General features: G+C 46.2%; 1 protein-coding gene across 3 annotated transcripts in view; it reads left to right on the forward strand.

Annotated features, from left to right (window-relative positions):
- Positions 1-23,647, forward strand: part of LOC126281616 (torso-like protein) — a 316,979-nt gene that overhangs the window by 228,289 nt on the left and 65,043 nt on the right. For all 3 annotated transcript variants that reach the window (XM_049980736.1, XM_049980737.1, XM_049980735.1), the window contains exon 4: positions 5,618-5,713. In XM_049980736.1, coding sequence (XP_049836693.1) covers positions 5,618-5,713 — 96 coding nt within the window. The remainder of the gene's footprint in view (positions 1-5,617; positions 5,714-23,647) is intronic.

The raw sequence follows: 23,647 nt of genomic DNA on the forward strand, positions 1-23,647 counted from the left end.
GTCTGGTCGACGCCCTAGCTGGCCACCCAGGTCATCTGATCTGTCAGCGTGCGATTACTTTGTATGCGTAGCCCTCAAGTCTAAGGTGCATCGGAACAACCCTCACAGTCTTCAAGAACCGCAGCAAAGCATTTCGGATGAGATTGCAACATTTCCAGCCCTCCAGCCTCGATCCGCCTTCCCAAAAGTGCCAACACAAGAATGATGGTCACTTTCGACATCTGCTATAGTCAAGTTATAACTCTATTTTCTTTCCTCTGGTGTGTTGCTTTGTACCCTTGAACTCTGTTCACTTTTGTTTGCCCCATCCTGTAGTTGCACTTTCTGCCACCAAGTGAAAATACGACACTGTAAACAATTAGGACGTGAATTGTAGCCTGTTTCGTCGCCAGTGTGCTGTTTGTCGCTTGTCGAGGCGTGTTGATTTCTTTTTGGAGTTACTATTGACGGAATGGGTTAAGATGGTTGAAGTTTCTTCGAACGAAACGCAGTGGGTATTGAGAAGAAACACCGTCCTCTGCTGGTGAAGTCTTTTAATCATAACAGCAGCAATAGCAACTCTGCATTGAGGGAATGTCGCTGACAGAAACAGCTGCGAAGTGCCCCCATGGAAGTAAAGGAGCTAAAGAATATCATCAAGAAATCTGAAGAAACAGATGAATTAGGTGGTGCAGGAAGGAGAGGGAGGCGGGCCATTTCCGTGGCAGCTGTTGTTATGTAGCCGTAGAGGTCCGTGTAACACCTGCTGCGAATTCTGCAAATGTTCAAATGTGTGTGAAATCCTATGGGACTTAACTGCTAAGGTCATCAGTCCCTAAGCTTACACACTACTTAACCTAAATTATCCTAAGGACAAACACATACACCCACGCCCGAGTGAGGACTCGAACCTCCGCCGGGATCAGCCGCACAGTCCATGAACGTAGCGCCTAAGACCGTTCGGCTAATCCCGCGCGTACCAATTCTGCAGCCAGCTATCGAACTGTCATGGGAATTGTCTCTCAGCCGTGAACAGTTCAAAAGATTTTTGCGGCGCATTTTACACTGTCTGCGCAGCGAGATTTAGAATGTGCATAAAATGAAGCCCAAAGATAGGCTACAACGCCATGATTTTGCCCTGTGTTTTTAGCACACATAAAAATGCAGGATATGTGTCTGGGGAACATTCTTTGTGTGGAGGAAGCAGATTTTACACTCCACGGTGAATGCAGAATTGTTGCACATGGGGTTCTGCTCCGTCACATGTTGTGCAGGAACATCCTCTGCACTCGACTTAAGTGACTGTGTGGCGTGGTTTCACAAGCTCCTACATTCTCGGTCGGATTTTTTTTTTTTTTCGATCCCCGGGGATAACACCTCTCGGGCCTCTTAGATGTACAGTGGCATCTGTGGTCCCCACACGAATATTTTCGTGAACGATGGGGTAACAAGACATGTCGCTTGACAGGTGAAAGATTTGCTTCGAGAAACCTTCAGTACCAACGCATCGTCTCTAGGCAATTCCAAGATGTGTGGCCTTCCAGATTCCCTCACCTAGATCCTTGTTACGTCTGGTTGTAGGGATATCTGAAAGGCCGGGTCTATCTGTGATATACCTGTATTCTTCCTGATGTGAAGGACAGCGTATGGCCTTGCATTGCTCTGATTACATGGAACATGCTGCGAGCAACTGTCGACCATGCCGTGTTACGGGTTCAGCATGTTGATGAGTCGGGAGACAGTAGTGAGCGCATGTTGTAACTTGCGACCATATCCTAACGAAAGTGCCAGAACCACCGTTATCATGCGGTTCATCTTTCCTCCTCTTTCCCTGCACCCGCAGCACATTTTGACTGCTTACAGCGCCATATTTTCACCTGGTGGAAGAAAGTGGAACTATCATTTTTCTGCGTACTTCACGAGCGCTCCAATTAATGAAGATGTTCGAGCGTGCTGTGGTGTACACATCCCGCCGCGCTGCAGCGCTCAGAACACTGTCAATTTTATTATAACCACCTGGGACCTTGGCAACGTCGGTTTAAAGATGTAGGGTCTGATAGTAATAAACATACAGGGTGCGTCAAAAAAATGTACACACACTTTGAAGCGTCATAGAAAATTTATTTCCCGTTCTACAATGTTAAATTTCTGGAAATGGAAAACTTAAAGTCCAATTGCGAAAATAAATGTACTTTGCAAATGTGATTAATGTTCAAACTGGTGGCCTCAAGCATCAATACATTTATGAGTACGAATCACCACTGATTCCGTAAGTCGTACAAAAGTATCCAGTGAGATATTTGCGCACGCCGCCTGAATCTCATTCCAAAGTGTGTCCAGGTTACGTGGTTTACGTTTGTACACCTCATCTTTTACTATGCCCCATAAGGAGAAATTCAGCGGCGTGAGGTCTGGAGAGCGTGCAGGAAACTCTATTGGTCCCCTGCGTCCTATCCACTGGCCTGGCACACTGTGATCCAGGTGTGCTCGTACGTCCCTATGATAGTGCGGCGGGGCGCCATCTTGTTGGAAATAAAACTCATCATTACCGAACAATGGCAGGGAACATGGAGTCAGCAAGCATTGTTAGGTACGTATCTCCAGTAACAGTACCTTCAAAGCGGAAAGGCCCAATGAGTCCCCTTGCAGACAAACCACACCACGCATTTACATCAGGCAAATTCACAGCCTTTTCAACTGTGATGTGACGATTATCTTCAGCCCAGTACACACAATTGTGCCTATTGACAGTTCCATTGAGTTTGAATTGGGCTTCATCCGACCAAATTATGCTAACCCATAAATCCCGGTTCACGTCTCACCATCACCTGAACCCATTCACAAAATTCTAACCTTCGATCTGGATCGTCGTCACTTAGCTGTTGCACCAGCCACACGAGACTTGCCTTTCTTCAGAATGCGTAGCACACTACTAGCACTTACATTACCCTCACTGCCGCTTGCCTTGAAGATTTTTGAGGTGAACGCTGAAACAGTTCCAAGACCGCAGTTGTAGAATCATCACTTGTAGCTGTACGAGGTCGCCCTGATCGACCTTTACGCACATCACACACTGTTCCATGAATTTCGAATTTGTCTCGTACACGTGTAATTGTTAACCTTGAAGGTGGTTCTGTACCATACTCACTTCTCCACTATCTTCGAACCGCAGCTACATTCTCAAACTTCCAGTACCACTTTATTATCTGCTTCCGCGCTTCAAAGCTCAAACGCACGTCCGCCATGTTGCAGTTACTTCCTTGCCGCTGCTGCTACGTGTTTAAGAAACATTACTTTCTCACAGATATTTACATTGTAGAACGGGAAATAAATTGTCTATGACAGTTCAAAATGTGTATACATTTTTTTGACGTACCCTGTATATATTTTCAAAACAATTATAATCGCGAACTCGTACCGCGATTGGCAAAATGTTAGTATTACACTAAAAAACAGATAGTGCTAGAGAAGGGTATACATTTGCGTGTGTGGTCCGAGTTGAAGGGGTATTGATCGTAAAATCTGCAGCCAAATTTTCGGAATGAGGCTTGAAGTTATTGAAAGTCAGTGCAAATTATTTGACTGTCCCTACAGCTCGTCTTGCTATTGTGGCTAGATCTGCAGGTTTAGGTTGAAGTTTCGGCAAAATTATTCGTTCCTAAATTTGAGCTCTGGCGGTAAATTTCGTAAGTCCCCCACTCATCTGTTTGGAGAGGCACCTGGGTGCTGACCTGATGAGATGCGAGGAAGAAGTCTTGTCGAAACAGCCGCTGGCGCCGCGCGGTTAGTGGCGTCATGTCACTGACGTGCGGCCTCTCCCGCCGGAGGTTCGAGTCCTCCCTCGGGCGTTGATGTGTGTGTTGTTCTTAGCATAAGTTAGTTTAAGTAGTGTGTAAGTCTAGGGACCCATGACCTCAGCAGTTTGGTCCCATAGGAATTCACACACAACAACAGGCCCTGGCGGAGAAGAACCCCAGCGGGGAAGAAGTGGCATTGTACCGGCTACTTCCTAAGAGAAAGACACCCTAGTTTCGCATATTTGTTCGTCACGCCATGCAGTTGGCTAAGCTAAGGATATTCCAAGTGCCAATCAGTAAAAAAATGCTTTAAAAGAAACAGGTCTCCTCCCCCTTACTCTTATTTAGGGCTAATACGCTCCCTAACACTTGAAACTGAAAAAAATTTGTGTCCTGCCCTTTTTCCGGCTTTGTCTGTGGCCACTGAGGTGGTACCTCGGTAGCACAATAGATCTCCTCTCTCCAAATTTTTAAATATTGATAGTCCTGGCTGATCATACATTATGTTAAACATTTGATTTTTACTGTGCTCGGGTTCGGCAGCGTCCCACGACATTAAAGATGACCTAAATCAGGGGTCTCACTCCACTTGCTGATATTATCTTTTGGGCCAGTGTATTTCGAAAGAGTTCTGCTTTTTCCATTCTGTTCGTAACGGTGTACTTCTGGGCCTTGTCGAAAGTGACATTTCTCCTCTTTCCGCACTTTGGTTGTTAAAACAGACTCTGATGGTGGCCCCACACTACAGGAGAAAGTATATGTATTGTAACTTCTGGTTCTACAAATCAAGGCCTGTTGATCTTCTTCGTTGCCGGCAACCCCTTCTAAGAATTATGTAATAAAATGGAACACCCACAGCCGTCCTTACGATGTTATTTCTTCTTGTTTCGAATGGGCCTACTTTGAACTGAACGGGCCTACTTTAGACCACGCTTGTTCAGCTGCAGGGCTTTGATCTTTACCCAGTACTGTCGCATCTTTTGCCGATGTAACTCCTTCCTTTTTTCAGTCCAGGGGATACCTTTCCTTCGGGGCTTTTCCTGAAATCCTCGGACATCCCTCAGGTATGTCTCATAGACTGTCTGTTCTGGAGATCAGTTATTCCCAGTTCTTTAATGTCCTTTTCAGTTTCTGAACTTTCGATGTTATTTATTATATGGCTGCCAGTTTCGGTGCTTCAGCGCTCCGTCTTCAGGCATTAACTGACGCCTAGAGGGTTAACTCCAGACGTATACATGATTCATCAATAGCCAACATCTATGAACTGGTTTCCCCAGACTGTGTTTCCAACCATCAACTATTAGCTCAGTTGATGAATGATGGAGACATCCATCAGAAATGAACACCTACATCTTTCTATGCTAGCACTGAATTCTGTTAGTTTTTGCAGCCGACACTCCTTCCTATGTGGGTGGATGTTAGCAAAATATTTTGGCATCTGGTAGAAGAAGCTGGCGACTGAAGTTTCGTGAAAAATCGTTCAGCAACGAAAAATCAGTCCTCTGTTCTTCAGGATCCTGACTGTCTGTCGATGGAGTCATATGCATTTGTGAAGTCCAGGAAGGTTATTACCGTCTTTTTGTTTTTTTAAGGCCCTATGTTCTGTCAGTTGCTTCAGGATAAATATCTGTTCTATACATCGTCTTCCCTTCCTGAATCCCGCTTTTTATGTATCAGTACACTCCTCACAGTCGCAAAGTTCAAACTACCTGAAATATGAAAAGTAGTTGCTCTATAGAAAATGGCATTTAGTTCCAGTTCGAGACGCCTCCGTGTGCCGGAGCTGCGGCTGCGCCCTCCCGCAGTTTTGTTTACGCGGCGTGTTGCTCGTCTGTTTGCAGGTGGTGCCGGGCGACACGGCCTCCGTGGTGAACTTCGTGCGCAGCTTCGGCAGCCATTACGTGGCCGCCTACGTCACGGGGAACTCCCTGTACCAGGTGAGCGCTTCGTCGTTGTTCTCGTTGTCCTGTGGCGTGGCGTGGGAACTACGGGCCTCCCCGTGGCTAGTCAGTCACCTGTAGGTCGGCAGGCGTGCGACATCGAGAGATAATTATCGATGTTCCATGCAACCGAATATTATAGTACCAAACATCGGTATCGGTCATTAACAGAATAAATAATATCGATATTTCAGTATATCGGTGCTGGAAATTTAGTTTTAAGATGTATATTTCAATTTAGGGTAGCACATGTTATTTAAAACTTCCGAGGATGGTTTTTATGAATTACTAAATAATTAAGGAATACCAAATTTAGTTCTACATTAATAAATACGTAGGAAAATCATTGTAAAAATTATTTAAATAATTGATTCAGCATATGAAAAAATGGATAGCTAAAATCATTCAAAATACAAGTAACATAAATGAAAAATTATCATTTCCATAACTTATTTCTAAAGAAGTTAAAAAATTAATTTATTGGCTTGTTCTGCTATTAATGTAATTCTTTGAACTTAAGTCTCAACAACTGTCATTTTGTTTAAAATGTTTCCACACGTCACTTTTCAGAGATATTTCCTTTTTTTTGTCTTCACACTGTTAAATCACTAACACAAACACACAAATATCAACAAAAAACATAACTAGGAGAGGTTTCGAGAATTAAATTTCAAACATTTCGGCCAACCTTACTTTCTAGTGACAGGAGGTTAAAGTACGAAATTGACAACAATCGAAATTTCTATGAGAACTTCAATGTAAAAAACTGTAAGTACTGTTCTTATGTCGCAATTATTTCAATATGAAAAAGAAAGTGGAGTTGAATTTTCTGTATTATGAGCAAGCTGATGATAATAACAATAATAGTAATTATAATAATAAGTAATAGGAGGCGTACAGAAAAGTAACGACGCCGAATTATTATGTGAAAACTCTAAAGTTTTTTAAATAAAGCAAACATAATTAACATTCTGCATCTTTATTCTCCATGTCTACATATTTATTTCGCAACATAGACATCCTGCTGACGAACACAGTGTCCCACCGAGACACCACTTCGTTGATACCACCACTGTGTAAAATTTTCTTGTTGTTGATGGAGGCACGAATTCACCTCTGCTTGCACTGCTTCATCTCTATCAAAGTGAGGTCCTCGAAGGTGACCTTTACGTTTTCGAAACATATGAAAATGGGATGGGGCCAAGTAGGAACTGTTTGAAGGATGGTCGATGGCAGTGAGACCACGGTGCCGAGTCATGGGGATGTCGCAGTGCTCGTGTTTGACCTGGCATCGCCACGCTGAAGGAGAGGTTGCCCCATCTGTGGTCGAACTCATGGACGATTACAGCACACTGGTCTTCACGCACCGACGTAGCTACGCTACACACCGCCTGTTACGTGCTGCATTGTGGGGCTCTCTAGCGGCAGAGGACTGCGAACATGCAGACATGAAGAATAAAGATGTAGAATGTTAATAATCTTTGCTTTATTTTAAAAAGTTAAGAGTTTTCACATAACAAATGAGGAGGAATTACTTTTCAGCACGCCCTCGTAGTATCTCCTTGAGTTATATTTTTCACTTTTTGAAATGTGCTGTAGACCAAATTTTGTTTGGTTGTAGTCTGATAACCTAATATATTCCTTATGCTGAATATCGACATTTCTGGGTGCATTCTTGATGACTCGCTGTCAGGTCGTGGGAACGGTGGGCCTTACCCTGGCTTGACAAAACGGCTGTCGTTGGTCACGTGTGGGGAGGTCTGCGGTTCACATACCCGTCCATCCATCTATTTCTCTAAATTGCTTCAGGACCAGTAGAAGTGAGGGCAAAACTTGGTCACGGTGACTCACCTTTATTTAAAACAGGAGTCGTGGCTGTAAACTGACGTGTGTCCACTGTCCAGTTGCCGAGTGAGGTGGGAGAGCAGTCACGGGCGAGACGGTGGGGCACTCGGGTCCGGCTCCTTTTGATTAGTACGTTATAACAGATCGTTTGAAAAAAATCCGTATGGAATAATGGTTCAAATGGCTCAGAACACTATGGGACTTAAAAAGGACATCACACACATCCATGCCCGAGATAGGATTCGAACCTGCGACCGTAGTGGTTGCGCGGTTCCAGACCGAAGCGCCTAGAACCGCTAGGTCACAAAGGCCGGCCGTATTGAATAAATATACCAAGCAGCGGCAAAGAATTAATTTATATGCATGAGACAGAAGTAGGAGAAAGTATCTCAGGTAGTTTTTGTTTCTGAAACAAAAAATCAAAACTTCAATAAATATTATTCTTCTATTAAAGTTTGAAGAGGAAGGTTTTACCGTAATCTTGCAGACAGCGTACATTTTTTTTAGACGATAAAGTAAGTCACCAAAAGCAATGTGTTTTATTGAAAATGACAGTATCCCGACTCTATTTACTTCTGTCATGGCGAGTTTGTATATTAATATTTCGGAGCAGTCAGCCAAGATCGTTGGTGTAGCATTATGGCGGTTACCTGCGGTCTCGTATTATAGTATGTGTCCTTTCAGATCAGCAACCTGTATCTTCTAAATATCGAAGTCTGATGTTTCGTCCGGGGAGTGTAGAAATTCTAATTTGTGAGACCGCAACTCAGACCTGTAATAAGTGTAATTGTCATTTTATCAACAATCCCAGACTTTAATGTCTTTACGAATTCTGTTGCATCATTGCCTGTAGACCAGTAGGACAGCCCGTGTTGGTACAGCAACAGCTTGGACAACGTCTTCCGCTGTGTGGTCGTGGACACGTCCAAAGGCAGCAAGCAGCGCCTGTCTGCCGTTACGCCACGCCTCTACGTCGAGCCTTCGTGCTGCCCCGATTTCACACGACCGACTGGCACACACCAACTCTGGTTGACGTCAGTGGTGGAGGGTCACGTGACCACCGCCATGTAAAGTTGCACCAGAGCGACCAATGTGCGCTGTTAAAAGGAGTGACCAGTGACACTGCGTGACAAAAGCAGTGAAGCACCTAGAGGGGTCGGAAAAAAAAAAAATGAAATGAAACTTCACAGGTTGAGATGGTGTGTGATGTAACTTCAGCGATTACAGTAGCGGATCAAACTTACAGTGAGGTGCACAGTATGAGCCCACTAATCAGCCTGGACGTGTGCACTGGCTTATTTGACGAGCGTGTCACACATTCGTTGTTGTATCCTCTCCTGAGGCAAGCTGGCGCACAGCTGTTCTAATTGATCCTTGACACCCTGGATACCGACACTGCGATGGAGTAATGATCTCCTGCTATCAAGAAATCAAGAGTCTTAACGCCGCAAGAATATATTGGTACTGAATACCGATCAGCGAAATGCGACCGTTCTGCCGCGCGCGATTAACCGAGCGGTCTGGGCGCTGCAGTCATGGACTGTGCGGCTGGTCCCGGCGGAGGTTCGAGTCCTCCCCCGGGCATGGGTGTGTGTGTTTGTGCTTAGGAAAACTTAGGTTAAGTAGTGTGTAAGCTTAGGGACTGACGACCTTAGCAGTTAAGTCCCATAGGATTTCACACACATTTGAACATTTTTTTTGCGATCGTTGTAGTGGAGACCGAAGATTATGAGCAAAAGATCCAGGGCCTGTTAGGGCCGGCGACGTACCGAAAAGTAAGCGCAGATTCGACGCAGCAGATCATACGGAATACGAATCGCTTAAGCGAAGTGTCTTCTCTCTCGCCGGACATACAGAGTAACCTCCAGAACACGGAAACCCCACCACCTTGGCTGCGTGGTTTACTAGAAATCCATAAGAATAATCTTCCATTAAGGTCGATTGTTAGCGCTCGTGGGTCACCGACGTATAAACTGGCAAAACACTTGCCCTCTTTGCTCCATCCGCGTATGGGGAAGACTGACACTTACATAAAGAGCTCAGGACATTTTATTGAGAAGCTGAAGGAACTAAAACTTGGACCAGACGACGTCCTGGTCAGATTTGATTTTGTTGTTGTTGTTGTTGTTGTTGACTCTGCGGCACATCGGTTCCATTTCCCCGCAAGATATCACCAAGCTCTTTCATGCATGTGTCACCACGAGCTGTTTCACGTGGAATAGCAACTTCGAGGAAGAGCTGGGAGGCGTCGCCATGGGTAGTCCTCTTAGTCCGGTGGTGGCCAACTTCTTCATACAACATTTCAAAGCACAGGCACGGGACTCGGTACCTTGTAAACGTAAGGTGAGATACAGATACATCGACGATAGTCTCGTTATGTGGAGCCATGCTGAGGAACAGCTCGGTTACTTCCTAAGGCACTTGAACAGCCTCCATGCCACCATAAAATTTACCATGGAAATAGAAAAGGGCAAACAGCTGCCCTATCTAGACGTGCTGATCACAAGGGATTGTGAAAACCTGAGACACAGCGTGCATCGAAAATCGATAGACACGGACCGATACCTGCACAAACTGTCAAATCACCACCCGAGTCAGAAAAGAGGCACGATTAATACGCTCGTAACGCGAGCAGGACGAATATGTAAGCCGCAGCACCTCAGACATAAATGCAACATCTGGAAAGTGAGGAGCAATGGGTACTCCACCAGTTATATAAAAAGCGTAACAGAGTCAAACACTCGGTGTAGTGACACATCGGAAAAAGCCATACGTTCCCAGAGTGACGAATAGAATCGACCATATATTGCGCGAACACGGCGTGAAGAGCATTTACAAACCGTCAGACGATTAAAGAGTGTCTCAGATCTGCAAAGGAGAAAAGGAACCCACTTCCAGTGTCGGGAATATCCCCCACACCATGCACATGCGAAAAAGTTTATGTTGGAATGAGTGGACGATCAGTGAACACCAGGATCATAGAAGAAAGTGGCCTTGCAGGTCGGGGCAGGTGGAGAAATCGGACATGTGTGAGACCGTCCACTCAGTAAATCTCTCCAAGAGAAGAGAAGAGAAGACCTATCACACCCGCTTTTTCAGACAAGCTACGGAGATACACAACAGGAGATTAGCTTCAACAGGAAAAAAGGAAGCCTCACGGTGAACGGGTCCCGTATTTCCGTGCACCGAACGGCCGTTGCATGTAGCAAAAGGAGAACAGCACCGGAAATGACCACAGGAAATCCCTTGGACGTTGGCGGTAGAGGTACATATAATCTGCGGCCGTGAGCTCGACTTCACTCCACCACCAGCAATGGAGGCTGAAGCTTTGACAGTGCCAGCCACCCATGTTGGCGAGACGTCAGAAAAATCATCAAACAAACGTCGGTCGAAGAACCCGATACAGAAGCCAGTAGGGAAATCTGCGGATGGTGCTGGCGGCGGCAATATCCCATCATCAAGCAGACACCTCACAGAGACACGAGCGATTTGTAGAAAAGCTCTGTGCTGCTGAAAAATGGCGCCACGATGCTGTCGCATGCGAGGCAACCCGAGAGGGCGCAAGTTGCCCGTGACTTACCGCTGTGCCCTCAGAGTTCCCTCGGCCCCTAGCAGCAGTGACCTGAGTCATACTCGATAGCTCGCCACACTGTGACGCCGGCAGTAACACTGCTGTGGTCCGGATACTTCTCCGTCTGCCCAGATCCCCACCATACTCACCAACAATCATCTGGGGTAGTGCAGAACCGCGCTGCGGCACCATTCACCACTAGTCCGCGTTTCCTGGTTGCTGCACCACTCCAAACGCAGTCGTTTGTGTTGTGGTGTTTCGAACAATTTGCGAATGGGATGGTAATTTCCTAGTCCATGTGTTGCTACTCTCCAAGAATGGAGGAAGATAACACAGAATGCCCAGGGAGTCAAAGTATTTGTTCTCAGGTGGCACATGCAGATGTGAAGGGTTACGATATGCTTGGGGCACGGCGATTCCCTCCTACGTGGTCGACCAGAACCGTCATGATGAGTAAGCTAACCTTATGTTCCCTTGCACCATCCCCTGTAGACATGTAGTACATATCGGACAACGTCATTCGCTTTGTGATCATGGGGATGTTGAAACCCAGTAGCTCCTGGTCCTGTGTCACTTCCGAATGCCCACAAATCTGGATATTGCACGATTCGACTAGCCGGCCGAATGGAGGCCCACAATGAGGTCCCTGATGAAGCTGTCAGAGCCGGTTACTCAGCATACCCGAGTCTTGCACAGTGAAAACTGAACGTCTAACGCTCTTCACACATCTTATATACCCTAACAGGTCTGCTAACAACACTAATCACGAACAACACTGTTGAACTCTGGTGACCGTTGTACCTGTCGAGCAACTCGAACCGTACAGATATCCGCCGATGGCTTGCCCGTGTACTAAGTTACGTTGGAATCTAACCATTTCTTCTGGTTCAAATGGCTCTGAGCACTATGGGACCTAACTTAATAGGTAGTCCCAGTCTTCAAGAAGGGTCGTCGACCAGATGCGCAAAAGTATAGACCTATATCTCTGACGTCGATCTTTTGTAGAATTTTAGAACATGTTTTCTGCTCGCGTTTCATGTCGTTTCTGGAAACCCAGAATCTACTCTGTAGGAATCAACATGGATTCCGGAAACAGCGAGCGTGTGAGACCCAACTCGCTTTATTTGTTCATGAGACCCAGAAAATATTAGATACAGGCTCCCATGTAGATGCTATTTTCGTTGACTTCCGGAACGCGTTCGATGCAGTTCCGCACTGTCGCCTGATAAACAAAGTAAGAGCCTACGGAATATCAGACCAGCTGTGTGGCTGGATTAAAGAGTTCTTAGCAAACACAACACAGCATGTTGTTCTCAATGGAGAGACGTCTACAGACGTTAGATTAACCTCTGGCGTGCCACAGGGGAGTGTTATGGGACTATTCCATTTCACGATATATATAAATGACCTAGTAGATAGAGTCGGAAGTTCCATGCGGCTTTTTGCGGATGATTCTGTAGTATACAGAGAAGTTGCAGCATTAGAAAATTGTAGCGAAATGCAGGAAGATCTGCAGCGGATAGGCAATTGGTGAGAGAGTGGCAACTGATCCTTAACACAAACAAATGTAATGTATTGCGAATACATAGAAAGAAGGATCCTTTATTGTATGATTACATGATAGCGGAACAAACACTGGTAGCAGTTACTTCTGTAAAATATCTGGGAGTATGCGTACGGAGCAATTTGAAGTGGAATGATCATATAAAATTAATTGTTGGTAAGGCGGCTGCCAGGTTAAGATTCATCGGGAGAGTCCTTAGAAAATGTAGTCATATCAAAGCAGGTGGCTTACAAAACACTCGTTCGACCTACACTTGAGTATTGCTCATCAGTGTGGGATCCGTACCAGATCGGGTTGACGGTGGAGATAGAGAAGATCCAAAGAAGAGCGGCGCGTTTCGTCACAGAGTTATTTGGTAAGCGTGATAGCGTTACGGAGATGTTTAGCAAACTCAGGTGGCAGACTCTGCAAGAGAGGCGCTCTGCATCGCGGTGTAGCTTGCTGTCCAGGTTTCGAGAGGGTGCGTTTCTGGATGAGGTATCGAATATATTGCTTCGCCCTACATATACCTCCCGAGGAGATCAGGAATGTAAAATTAGAGAGACTCGAGCGGGCACGGAGACTTTCCGGCAGTCGTTCTTCCCGCGAACCATACGGGACTGGAACAGGAAAGGGAGGTAATGACAGTGGCACGTAAAGTGCCCTCCGCCACACATCGTTGGGTGGCTTGAGGAGTATAAATGTAGATGTAGAACATCTGAGGTCATCAGTGCCCTAGAACTTAGATTTACTTAAACAAAACTAACCTAAGGACATCAAACACATCCATGCCCGAGGCAGGATTCGAACCTGCGACCGTTGCAGTCACGATGTTCCGAACTGAAGCGCCTAGAATCGCTCGGCCACCGTGGCCAGAGTTCCTTCTGGATGCTTCACTGGTTTGATTGGAAGTGTGTTGTGTGCTTTGAGCTCTCAGTGAGGAACTGGTCGTGTGAGGGCAAGATGAGGAATTATACACCGTGTAAGTAAGAAAATTACGGGGGAGACGTCGGCACAGATTTGCGACAGGAGTGAGGTGTGGTGGCAGTCGGCCTTGCGTCGCAGCGGGCTGCTGGGGCGCGGTGCGTGGCGCAGCAGGCGCCGGCCGGCACGCGACGCGTGGGTCAGCTGAGGTAGGAGCTGGGCTCACAAAAAGCGGCCCGCACTGACCGAGCGGCCGCCGGCGTGGAGCCTGAGTGAGCGCCCAGAGCAGGGGCAACCAGAAGGTCGCGCGGAGCCTGCCTGTTCTCCTGGCCGCCATTTGCGATCTTCGGCGGTTGAGCAACGGCGCCGTGCGCAGTCCCACAGCAGAGAGCTTCAGACGACGATCCACGCCGTCACCGGGCCGTTTCCCCGAGCGACAACACGCTGGAACGTCTCTCGTGGGTTCATCTGATAACGCTCTCACAAGAGCGAACGATCCGTATCAAGTGAACTGCTCTGCCTGACAACAACAGTGAAGCTCCCAGAGGACATCCTCGGATGTCAGTGTTACTTTGAACACGTACACACCATTGGTGGCTATGTAACGAGTAACGTTGCAATTATCCACGAGAGGTAATAGGGCCAGCAGAGTGCATTAATGTTGATGCTTTTTAGTGTTGTTTCCAAGCGCCGTATGGTATACTTACAAGGGGCGAAAGGGTCCTGTAGTCCCCTTTCATTATCATTTTATTTGCTTTCCAGTGATACAAAACTCTCTGGCACGCGGGAGTGAATGAATGTGGATGTGTTTCATTTTGCTATACGGTGGTTTAGTCTGCTGCAGAGGCTCAGCGGTAGTCGTACAGAATGGCCAACCCTTGTAGTTTTCAGGTAGGCAAAGAGGTTTGCTCTCCTTGTGTGAAAGTTACTGGTGTTAGATTGGTGGCGGAAGCCTCATCTCTGGGTTTTCCTGGCCACGGGTCGCGTGGGAGATGTGGGAGTGTGTGAGACGGTCAGTCTGGTTCCAGCTCGCCGCGCGTCTGCAGCCGAGCTCTCTTCGAAGATGGGTGAGGTGATTTAATCACACAAATAAATGTCGTGTGACTAGGGCCTCCCTTCGGGAAGACCGCTCGCCTGGTGCAAGTCTTTCGATTTGACGCCACTTCGGCGACTTGCCCGTCGATGGAGATGAAATGATGATGATTAGGACAAAACAACACCCAGTCCCTGAGAGGTGAAAATCTCCGACCCAGCCGGGAATCGAAACCGGGACCTTTGGATTGACAGTCTGTTACGCTAAACACTCAGCTACTGGGGGCGGACATTTAACCATATTGCGCGTTGTCTCGTAGCATGAGGGGAGCTTTTAGCTTTTGGTCTTGCGTCTCGTCTTAAAGATTGTTTTACTGGGTCGCAGCAAGGAATGCAACGCTTTTGCAAACTTTCAGTCTGATTCCTAATGCAGACTTTCTTCCGTAAGAAGAACTTAGCACAAAGGAATTGCATATGTTGAAGCGATCTCATGTAAGAAGTGCGCTCTCGGTTCATTGTGAAGGTTTGTGCGCTTCCGACTGCGTGTGTGTACATTCTATTATTTTCCGAACTTTGGTAATTTTTGCCTCTTCGTGAATCTTCTTTGTTTCAGTAGTAGGTATCCATTGGAAACCATCCACGTGGCTTAATATTAGAGTTTGTTGGCTCTCTGCCATTACCCATTGTCTATTCAAATGTGTTCTGTGTAAAATATTAATAGTTCGCGGCTGTGTGGTTCAATGTTACTAAAATTTGGCCACGGTACGTAGAAATTGTGTCTTCGTGAACCACGTGGCCACACGAGTTTGTCGTGCATCGTATAGCGCTTCACAAGCAATTGTACTTAGTTACCAGGCAACAGCATTTATGTAGATGCCTTACATCAATGTTTTCAGGAATAAATAATTTTACCTCCAATCTTACCCAGTGTACCGATGTTACCTCTCCGTTACCTACGCCATTTACCTTGTAGTTTTCTTTCTTAGCCTATCCACAGCTTTTCCATGCGCACAGGTCTAATAATTTTAGTGTTTCCTTTTTATTTTAAACAAGTGTTTTAGAGTAGATCTTGTTTTCAGGAATGTTGCTTCCAAGCTGCTCTTATGCAAAGTGTCCACGCACTGTTTGCTTTATTTTAATATTTGATTCACGTGAACAATGCTGGGGTCGCATTAATAATTACATCCCATTTTTTACGAGTGACTTTATAATGAATGTTCTTTTATGAGTTTTACTTATGAATAAATTAAGTAACTTTCCGACTCAACCCTACCTCTTATTTGTCGTGGGGCTAGAGTTGGTGGCGACCCAATCTTTTACGTCGACTTCAATGTCAGATAGCATTTTATTGTTCAAAGTGCGCTTCATGCTTCTTACAGGGGCATGAACAGATTAAGTTGTTGAGTGAAGGACACGAAGATGCCACTGCCTGATAGAATTTGAATGGGGCCTCGTTGTGGGTCCTCATTCGCCCGTCAGGTCGCATTGAGCAGTATCCACTTTCGTCGTTTATTCGTAGATCACACTGACCTGATGTTGATCTGCATGAGTGCCTGAGGGCTGCCATACTTGTTGTCGAGGTTCGGCTCGATGACGTCCGACCAGCGTATAAGAGGATCACCATACTGTGTACCGAGCACAACCCAGTCCCTCGACGTCTGTGCCTGCCGCCCGTGATCAAATAATGGGCTTCTTGTAGAATTTGTGTCATTCCTGGTCGGAGACAAGCACCAACCGGACAGAGAGTCGCACCCCACGCGTAGGCTGTCGGTATCATCACAGTGCTGCGATAGGTGTGGTGTCGTGACTGGTAAGTGGCGTCGTGACTGGTAAGTGGCGTCGCATTCTGTTCAGCGGCGAATGACCATTGTCAGTGAGTGTGATGGCTGCTTGGGAAGAGGTCTCGATCTTCCAATGCTTTGGAGAGGCTCAGCAGCGTTACTCCTGGCGGTATGGTGTGGGGAGGTGGGGGGTCTTGGCGTCTGACTTCAGATCGTGGCTTATAGTGACTGAGGGGACTCTGACGGCACAATGGTATGTCACGGACATCCACCGTCATTATGTGTGACCTCTCAAGCGACAAGTCTTTGGTGCCATTTTCCGATAAGACAATGTCCTTCCACATATGACATGTGTATCTATGAATTGCCACCGTGATGGTGAGATGCTCCCTGGTCATCAAGATCCCCAGATGTATCCTTGATAGAAAGTGTGTGTGTGTGTGTCAGCTCGGACGTCAGCTCTGCCCCATTACCATTATACAGCATGTCAAGGACCAGTTGCAACAACTCTAGCCAGTATACCACATGAGAGGATACATTATTTTTAATATCTTACCGAGCCGGATCAGTGCATGTGTACAAGCCAGAGAGGCTGCAACGTCATGCTGGTAAGTGGCCTAATACTGCCATGTCCTTTGTAAATCTCACTCGATATTGTGATCACCGAAAGAACATCATATCCCCTTTCAACTGTCCCCCCCCCCCCCCTTCTCCACTTTATGCGTGCTTCATGTTTTTGTCAGGCGGTCTACTTAACCGCACAGATGGAAGTATGATTAATAAAGCATTGTCTGGTTTTTCCTTAGCCATTCGTCATCACAATCATTTCCTTCCCATTTACCAGTCAGCGTCAGCTAGAAGTCAACCTTGTTGTTATTGTTGTTGTCTTCAGTCTGAAGACTGGTTATATGCAAGCCTCCAGACTCGTCAATCCCGACCAAGTTTCTTCAGCTCTACATATCTACTGCAGCTACGTCCATATGAACCTACTTCGTGTGTTCATTCCTTTTTCGCCCTTCAATGTTTACCCCTTCCCCTCGCCAAGCTCTTCATTACCAAACCGACAATTCCAGAATGAGATTTTCACTCTGCAGCGGAGTGTGCGCTTATATGAAACTTCCTGGCAGATTAAAACTGTGTGCTGGATCAAGACTCGAACTCGGGACTTTTACCTGTTGCGGGCAAGTGCTCTACCATCTGAGCTACCCAAGCTCGTCTCCTACCTTCCAAACTTTACAGAAGCTTTCTTCAATAAAGTCTGGAAGGTAGGAGACGAGATATGGCAGAAGTAAAGCTATGAGGACCGGGCGAGAGTCGTGCTTGGGTAGCTCATTTGGTAGAGCACTTGCCCGCGAAAGGCAAAGGTCCCGAGTTCGAGTCTCGGTCCGGCACACAGTTTCAATCTGCCAGGAAGTTTCAAACCGTCAATTATTTGATGCATCAGGAAGTGTTGTGAGATCACTTCATTGAATAAGTTGTGCCATAAATTTTTATTCCCAATTTCTCTTTAGTACCCCTCATTAGTTACTCGATCTAATCATCGGCATTCTCCTGTAGCATCGCGTTTCAAAAGCTGGTGCTCTTTTGTTGTCTGAACTGGTTATCGCCCGCATTTCAGTTCTGTACAAGGTCACACTCCACCCAGATACCTTAAGAAAACACTTTCTAACTCAATTGTGTTAGATGTTTCTCAGAAATGCTTTTAATACTAATCTACTGAGTTTTATGTCCTCTCTACTTTAACTTCACCAGTTATTTAGCTGCTTAAATAGCAAAACTCGCCTGCTACTTTTAATGTCTCGTTTCCTAATTTAATTCCATCAACATCGCCTGACTTACTTCAGCTACGTTCCATTATGCTTGTTTTACTGTTTTATGTTCGTCTTCTAACTCTTTTCGACACGCCGTCCATTCCATTCAACAACTCTTCAGAGTCCTTTGCCAAGTCTGACAGAATTATAATGTTGTCACCAAACCACTAAATTTCATTTCTTCTCCATCAACTTTCATTCCATTTCTAAATTTCTCCTTTGTTTCTTTCGCAATTTACTAAATGTACAAATTGAATAACGTAGGGATAGGCTAGACACAGTCTCACTCCTTTATCAACTGCTGCTTCCCTTTTTAGCTTCTGTTTGGTTTCTGTCCAGGTTTTAGATAATGTTATTCCTACTACCTTCATCGTTTCAAACAGTGCATTTCTGCCAACACTATGAGATTTCATTTGATAGGTATGCAATGGAACATAAAAGTACTCGACTAAATCCACAATGAACCAGCTTGTCGGCACTATATTGGGAATACTGCCAGAGCTTAGCTTAGCACATCAAATATGTGTATATGTCTATAATGTAAGGGTGTAACGGGCGTTCTAGGCGCTACAGTCTGGAACCGCGCGACTGCTACGGTCGCAGGTTCGAATCCTGCCTCGGGCATGGATGTGTGTGATGTCCTTAGGTTAGTTAGGTTTAAGTAGTTCTAAGGTCCAAGGGACTGATGACCTCAGCAGTTAAGTCCCATAGTGCTCAGAGCCATTTGAACCATTTTTTTTGTAACGGGCGTAAGTACGCGTATTTTTGTATGTACTATCTTAATATGTAGACACACAAGTGTGATGTTTTTCTGCATCGAACACTCTTCCCACAAACTCATCAGAAACTTTTTATGGCCTTATGTTTTCTGCCTCATACGTCCACACTTCAGGACTTGAGATGCTGCCCAGGAGAAAATGACCATTAATGGCTTACTCTTGTCACATTTACTTGGTGGTACTGACCAACCTAAAAACATACTACTCCTAATTGCTACAGTCATTAGTCTGCAAATGAAGTAAATGTTGAGGTAATATTTTTCAGTACACTGTCCTCATTCACCAATTGAAATATCTGTAGTTACACCCGTTACTACACTCTATATATGTATATAATGTAGAAGGGTCGTTCAATAAGTTATGCCCCACATTTTTCTTCTCAGAACATATTTATTGTTAAGAGTGAGAATTTGGTGACAAGATACATCTACATGTCTTGCCCAGTTCTACTTTTTTACATAGTCTCCACCACGTTCTATGGTTGTACGCCAACGTTGTGGAAGAGCATCTATTTCCTGCTGGTAAAAGCTCTTGACCTATAGGCGTAGCCATGCTTTTACTGCGTGACTGACACTCTCGTCATCTTCAAAGTGTGTTCCCCTTAGAGAATCTAAAGCGGCCCAAACAGATGGAAGTCCGAGAGTGCCAGGTCTGGACTGCAGGGTGGATGAGGCAGTGATATCTAACCAATTTGCCGATGTATTCCCGGGTTGTCAGACTTGTGTGTGGGCGTGCGTTATCGTGTTGTAGCAAAATTTCTGCTGGATTCATGTCCAATCGAAGACGTCGGGAACGGTTCTTGTCACCATGAATTTTCCGGCAGAGGAGGTTGTCTTGAATTGCTTCTTTTGTTGTCAATGAAGATGATGCCACTCCATGGGGCGAAGTGGAGCACCCAGCTTACGTACCCCGTACAGGTCCGTGGCAGAAAGGCCTCTCCATCGGCCTGAAAACTCAGATGCCATGGCCTTTCTTTGAATATTGTGGTCCGCTGTGACCGTTCGTGGAACCCATCGTGAGCACCTGTTCGAATATTCGAGAGTCTAGATCATTGCAGATGCACTTCCGATGCAGATGCACTTCCGATGCTGACCGACAGCTGTAGAGTCAATTGTCGAGTTGTGAAGAGCCGGTCGGCACGAATAATGGCATCCGCATGATTCAGCATGTCTTAAGCAGTGGCTGTGACAGGACGTCCCGAGCGTGGCTGCCCATGGAGTTCCGTTTCTGCATTTCCTGAGTCTGTAACTTTATTTACCCATCGCCCAGCTGCACTGCTGTCAACTACAGCATCGCCGTACTCTGCACACAAACTTTTATGGATGTTTCCCACCATTTCTCTTTTTGCACACAAGAATTCAATAAGAGCACGTTGCTTGTAACGTAAGTCGTACGTAGACGGCATTTTGACGCAGTAGTAGAGCTCTGCGATCTGCCAGAACGGTTCGAAACTTCACCGGCGTACAGAACAAACATCAAATGTACAGCACCAAAAATGACATTTGGCTATGTACGTTAATGGCTGTTTAAGAGAATGTGGGGCATTACTTATTGAACAGCCCTCGTATTTCATAACATCACAGACGTTGTTCATAACATATGCTCAAAGTAGTTGCCCTGTTCAGTAATGCGTGTCCAGACCTGTTTTAGCATGTTTGAGGGCAGCATGCTGAAACTGACATTGTTAATCCATTCTTCTGTTAATGTTTGCTTCTGGCAATGTGTACGTGCTGTTTTTATAGGCCCTTGCTTCAACATGGCTCCACCGGAAGAAATATGGAGATGTTAAATTCGAAAAACTTATGGGCCGTAATCCGTTAGACATGACTGAATGACCAAATAATCCCTTCAGAAATGAATTGTTTCATTAGTTATTTGACAAGTGGGACCGCCTGCTGCAACCAGCAATAACGTTCAGTTGCCTCAAGAAGCGAAACAGTCTGGTCAGTGATGTCTTGGCATACACCGCTGTTCACGGTAGTTTCAAAGAAAACAGGGTCCGCTATTCGACTTGGACGACGCGATAGATGCGGGACACCGCACTCCAATTTTCTGTTAGTGCAAGATATTTTCTTGAAAAGCTAATGGATTTTCGGTTGACCAAATTCTTGTGTTTTCACTCTCTTATCAGCTAAGGTGAAACGACGCTTAATAAGTGAAATAAAGACGGTCTAGTTGTGCGATTCCAAGGCTGTACAAAAATGACCGAAATCGTGTACAGTAGGCTAGACGCTTTTTTTAATACGTTCCTTGTCGGCAATACCGGTGGCTGATCAAACGAATTCAATGCAACTTCTTTTACATATGCGTCTACTTTCACGAATGCGATTTTTCGATCGCACTGTATCAGCGCGCCAGATTTCGTTACGCGGACTCGCTGCAACACAGGTTGCAGGCAGCTGCTCAGCTCCGCGTTGTTCCACGTGCCGCAGGCATTGCACGAGAGTCGCTTACGCCACATCGCATCGCAACGCAACGCGTCCGAAGTCCGTTCTACCTGTACTGTTTAAACAATGCAGGGGGCTGGGCTTACGAGATGTACACCGGGGGGGCAATGCGAATAGCAAGCAGGTAGAATCGAAACGGTCACCTCGCCATCCAGAAATTTCTCCGCTGGGGACCACGGTAATGACGTTGCGTTAGCTCGCACAACAGCATCTACCACCGGTGGACTCGCATTAGTAACCGCGAGAGCCTTACGGAGGTAACACAAAACACTGCGCTGGCAGGCGTTGCAAGAGAGGCGTTGTGCAGATGGTGTGGTTCACTACTGAAATTACGGGGGTACACGCTTAAACAGGAGTCGTGGAACACGTTGCTTCGTCCCGCACTTCGCCACATGACAGAGACGAAAGAAACAGAGTCGTTAGATGAGGTCATACAGAGGATTATTGACTGTCCTCCTCACGTTCCGGCCGCGAATAGAAGATGGCAGGGGGAATGATGAAGGCAGTAATGACAGCAAAAATAGCCTTGCTGAGCAGAGATGTAATTTTGTTCAGAAATCAGATGCTAGGCTTAGATTTACTGCGAAACCTAGTAGTAAACACAATTCATGCTCTGCAAGACTTACCTTTCCGAGATCATCATTACAAGACGAACCACTCTCTGCAGCTTCCGCCTCCACGATCTCTGCCTCACCGTTTACAACCGTCATATAAAATTACCTAAAAGGCTAAAATACCTCAAACCAATTGTCGACCGTAAGCTAATATAGAAATCGCCCTTACCAACCACAGGATAGGGAGCGCACAGTAGTCTAAGAATACCAAGTCTCGGAGCACAGACATTGCATTCATTCACATACTCCACACCTACAAGGGGTTAATCCAGACAAACCATCTCATACGGCAGTGTCGCCTGGATTTCCTTTCCGCCTAATTTTCGCTATTCTGTGAAAACCCTCGAAACCCATGCGCTCCATGTTGCCTTCCGTACCCGTCTACGCTCTGTCACTCTCCGTGTCCTCTCCTGCAGTAAACCTGATACCGGCCACCTTGTGTGTTCCATCCCTGATTATTGACTCTCATAGTTCGCTGCGCTTGTGCCAACTCATCGTCCCAACAGTCTTCTTACTCTATCCGCATGCTGTTCCAGCCAGCACTTTTTCGAACCCCCCCCCCCCCCTCCCTGAGCAAAAAATTCTTCCAGAGACTTTCCATCCTCGCTGCTGCAACATAACATTTCTCCTCTCCTCTATGTCGGGGCTCCTCTTCCCTTTACTTTCCTCTCCATCTACTTACGTACTCTACAAGTCACCATACAGTGGATGGCGGAGGGTACCTTCTGCTACTACCAGTCGCTTCTATTTCTTCTTCACTATCGAGCGAGGTGGCGTAGTGGTTAGCACACTGGACTCGCATTCGAGAGGACTACGGTTCAAACTCGTGACCGGCCATCCTGATTTAGGTTTTCCGTGATTTCTCTTAATCTCTTCAGGCTAATGCTTGGATGGTTCCTTTGAAAGGGCACGGCCGACTTCATTCCCCATCCTTCCCCAATCCGGTGAGACCGATGACCTCGCTGTTAGCCGGCCAGATTGGCCGAGCGGTTCTAGGCGCTACAGTCTGGAACCGTGCGACTGCTACGGTCGCAGGTTCGAATCCTGCCCCGGGCATGGATGTGTGTGATATTCTTAGGTTAGTTAGGTTTAAGTAGTTCTAAGTTCTAGGGGACTGATGACCTTAGCAGTTAAGTCCCATAGTGCTCAGAGCCATTTGAACCCCTCGCTGTTAGGTCCCCTGTCCCGAATCATCCAACCAGCCTCCTTCGCTGGAAAATTGAACGAGTGATACACGACTGTCTGTTCGCCTCCGTACGACACCTAGTTTCTGTTACCTTGTCGTCGCGCTCCTTTTACGTTAGTCCCTGTACAATCATTCTGCATTCAGCCACAGCTGCAGTTCTCCAAACGTTCCGCATGTGTTTCACAACAAGAACGTCTCCTTCCTTCCCAGGATTTCCATTCCAGTTCACGAAGCATTTCCGTAATATTCGCTTGCTGATCAAAACTGCCTGTAACAATAGCACCGGCACAGCACTGCATTACGTCTAGGTCCTACCTGGTCCAGAGCTCAACCCCCGAGCAGTACTCAAGAATGGACGTCACTAGTTTCTATGTGCCGTCTCCTTTGTAGATGAGCTT

This window comes from Schistocerca gregaria, chromosome 7, assembly GCF_023897955.1.
Source record: "Schistocerca gregaria isolate iqSchGreg1 chromosome 7, iqSchGreg1.2, whole genome shotgun sequence".
NCBI classification, from domain to species: Eukaryota; Metazoa; Arthropoda; class Insecta; order Orthoptera; family Acrididae; genus Schistocerca; species Schistocerca gregaria.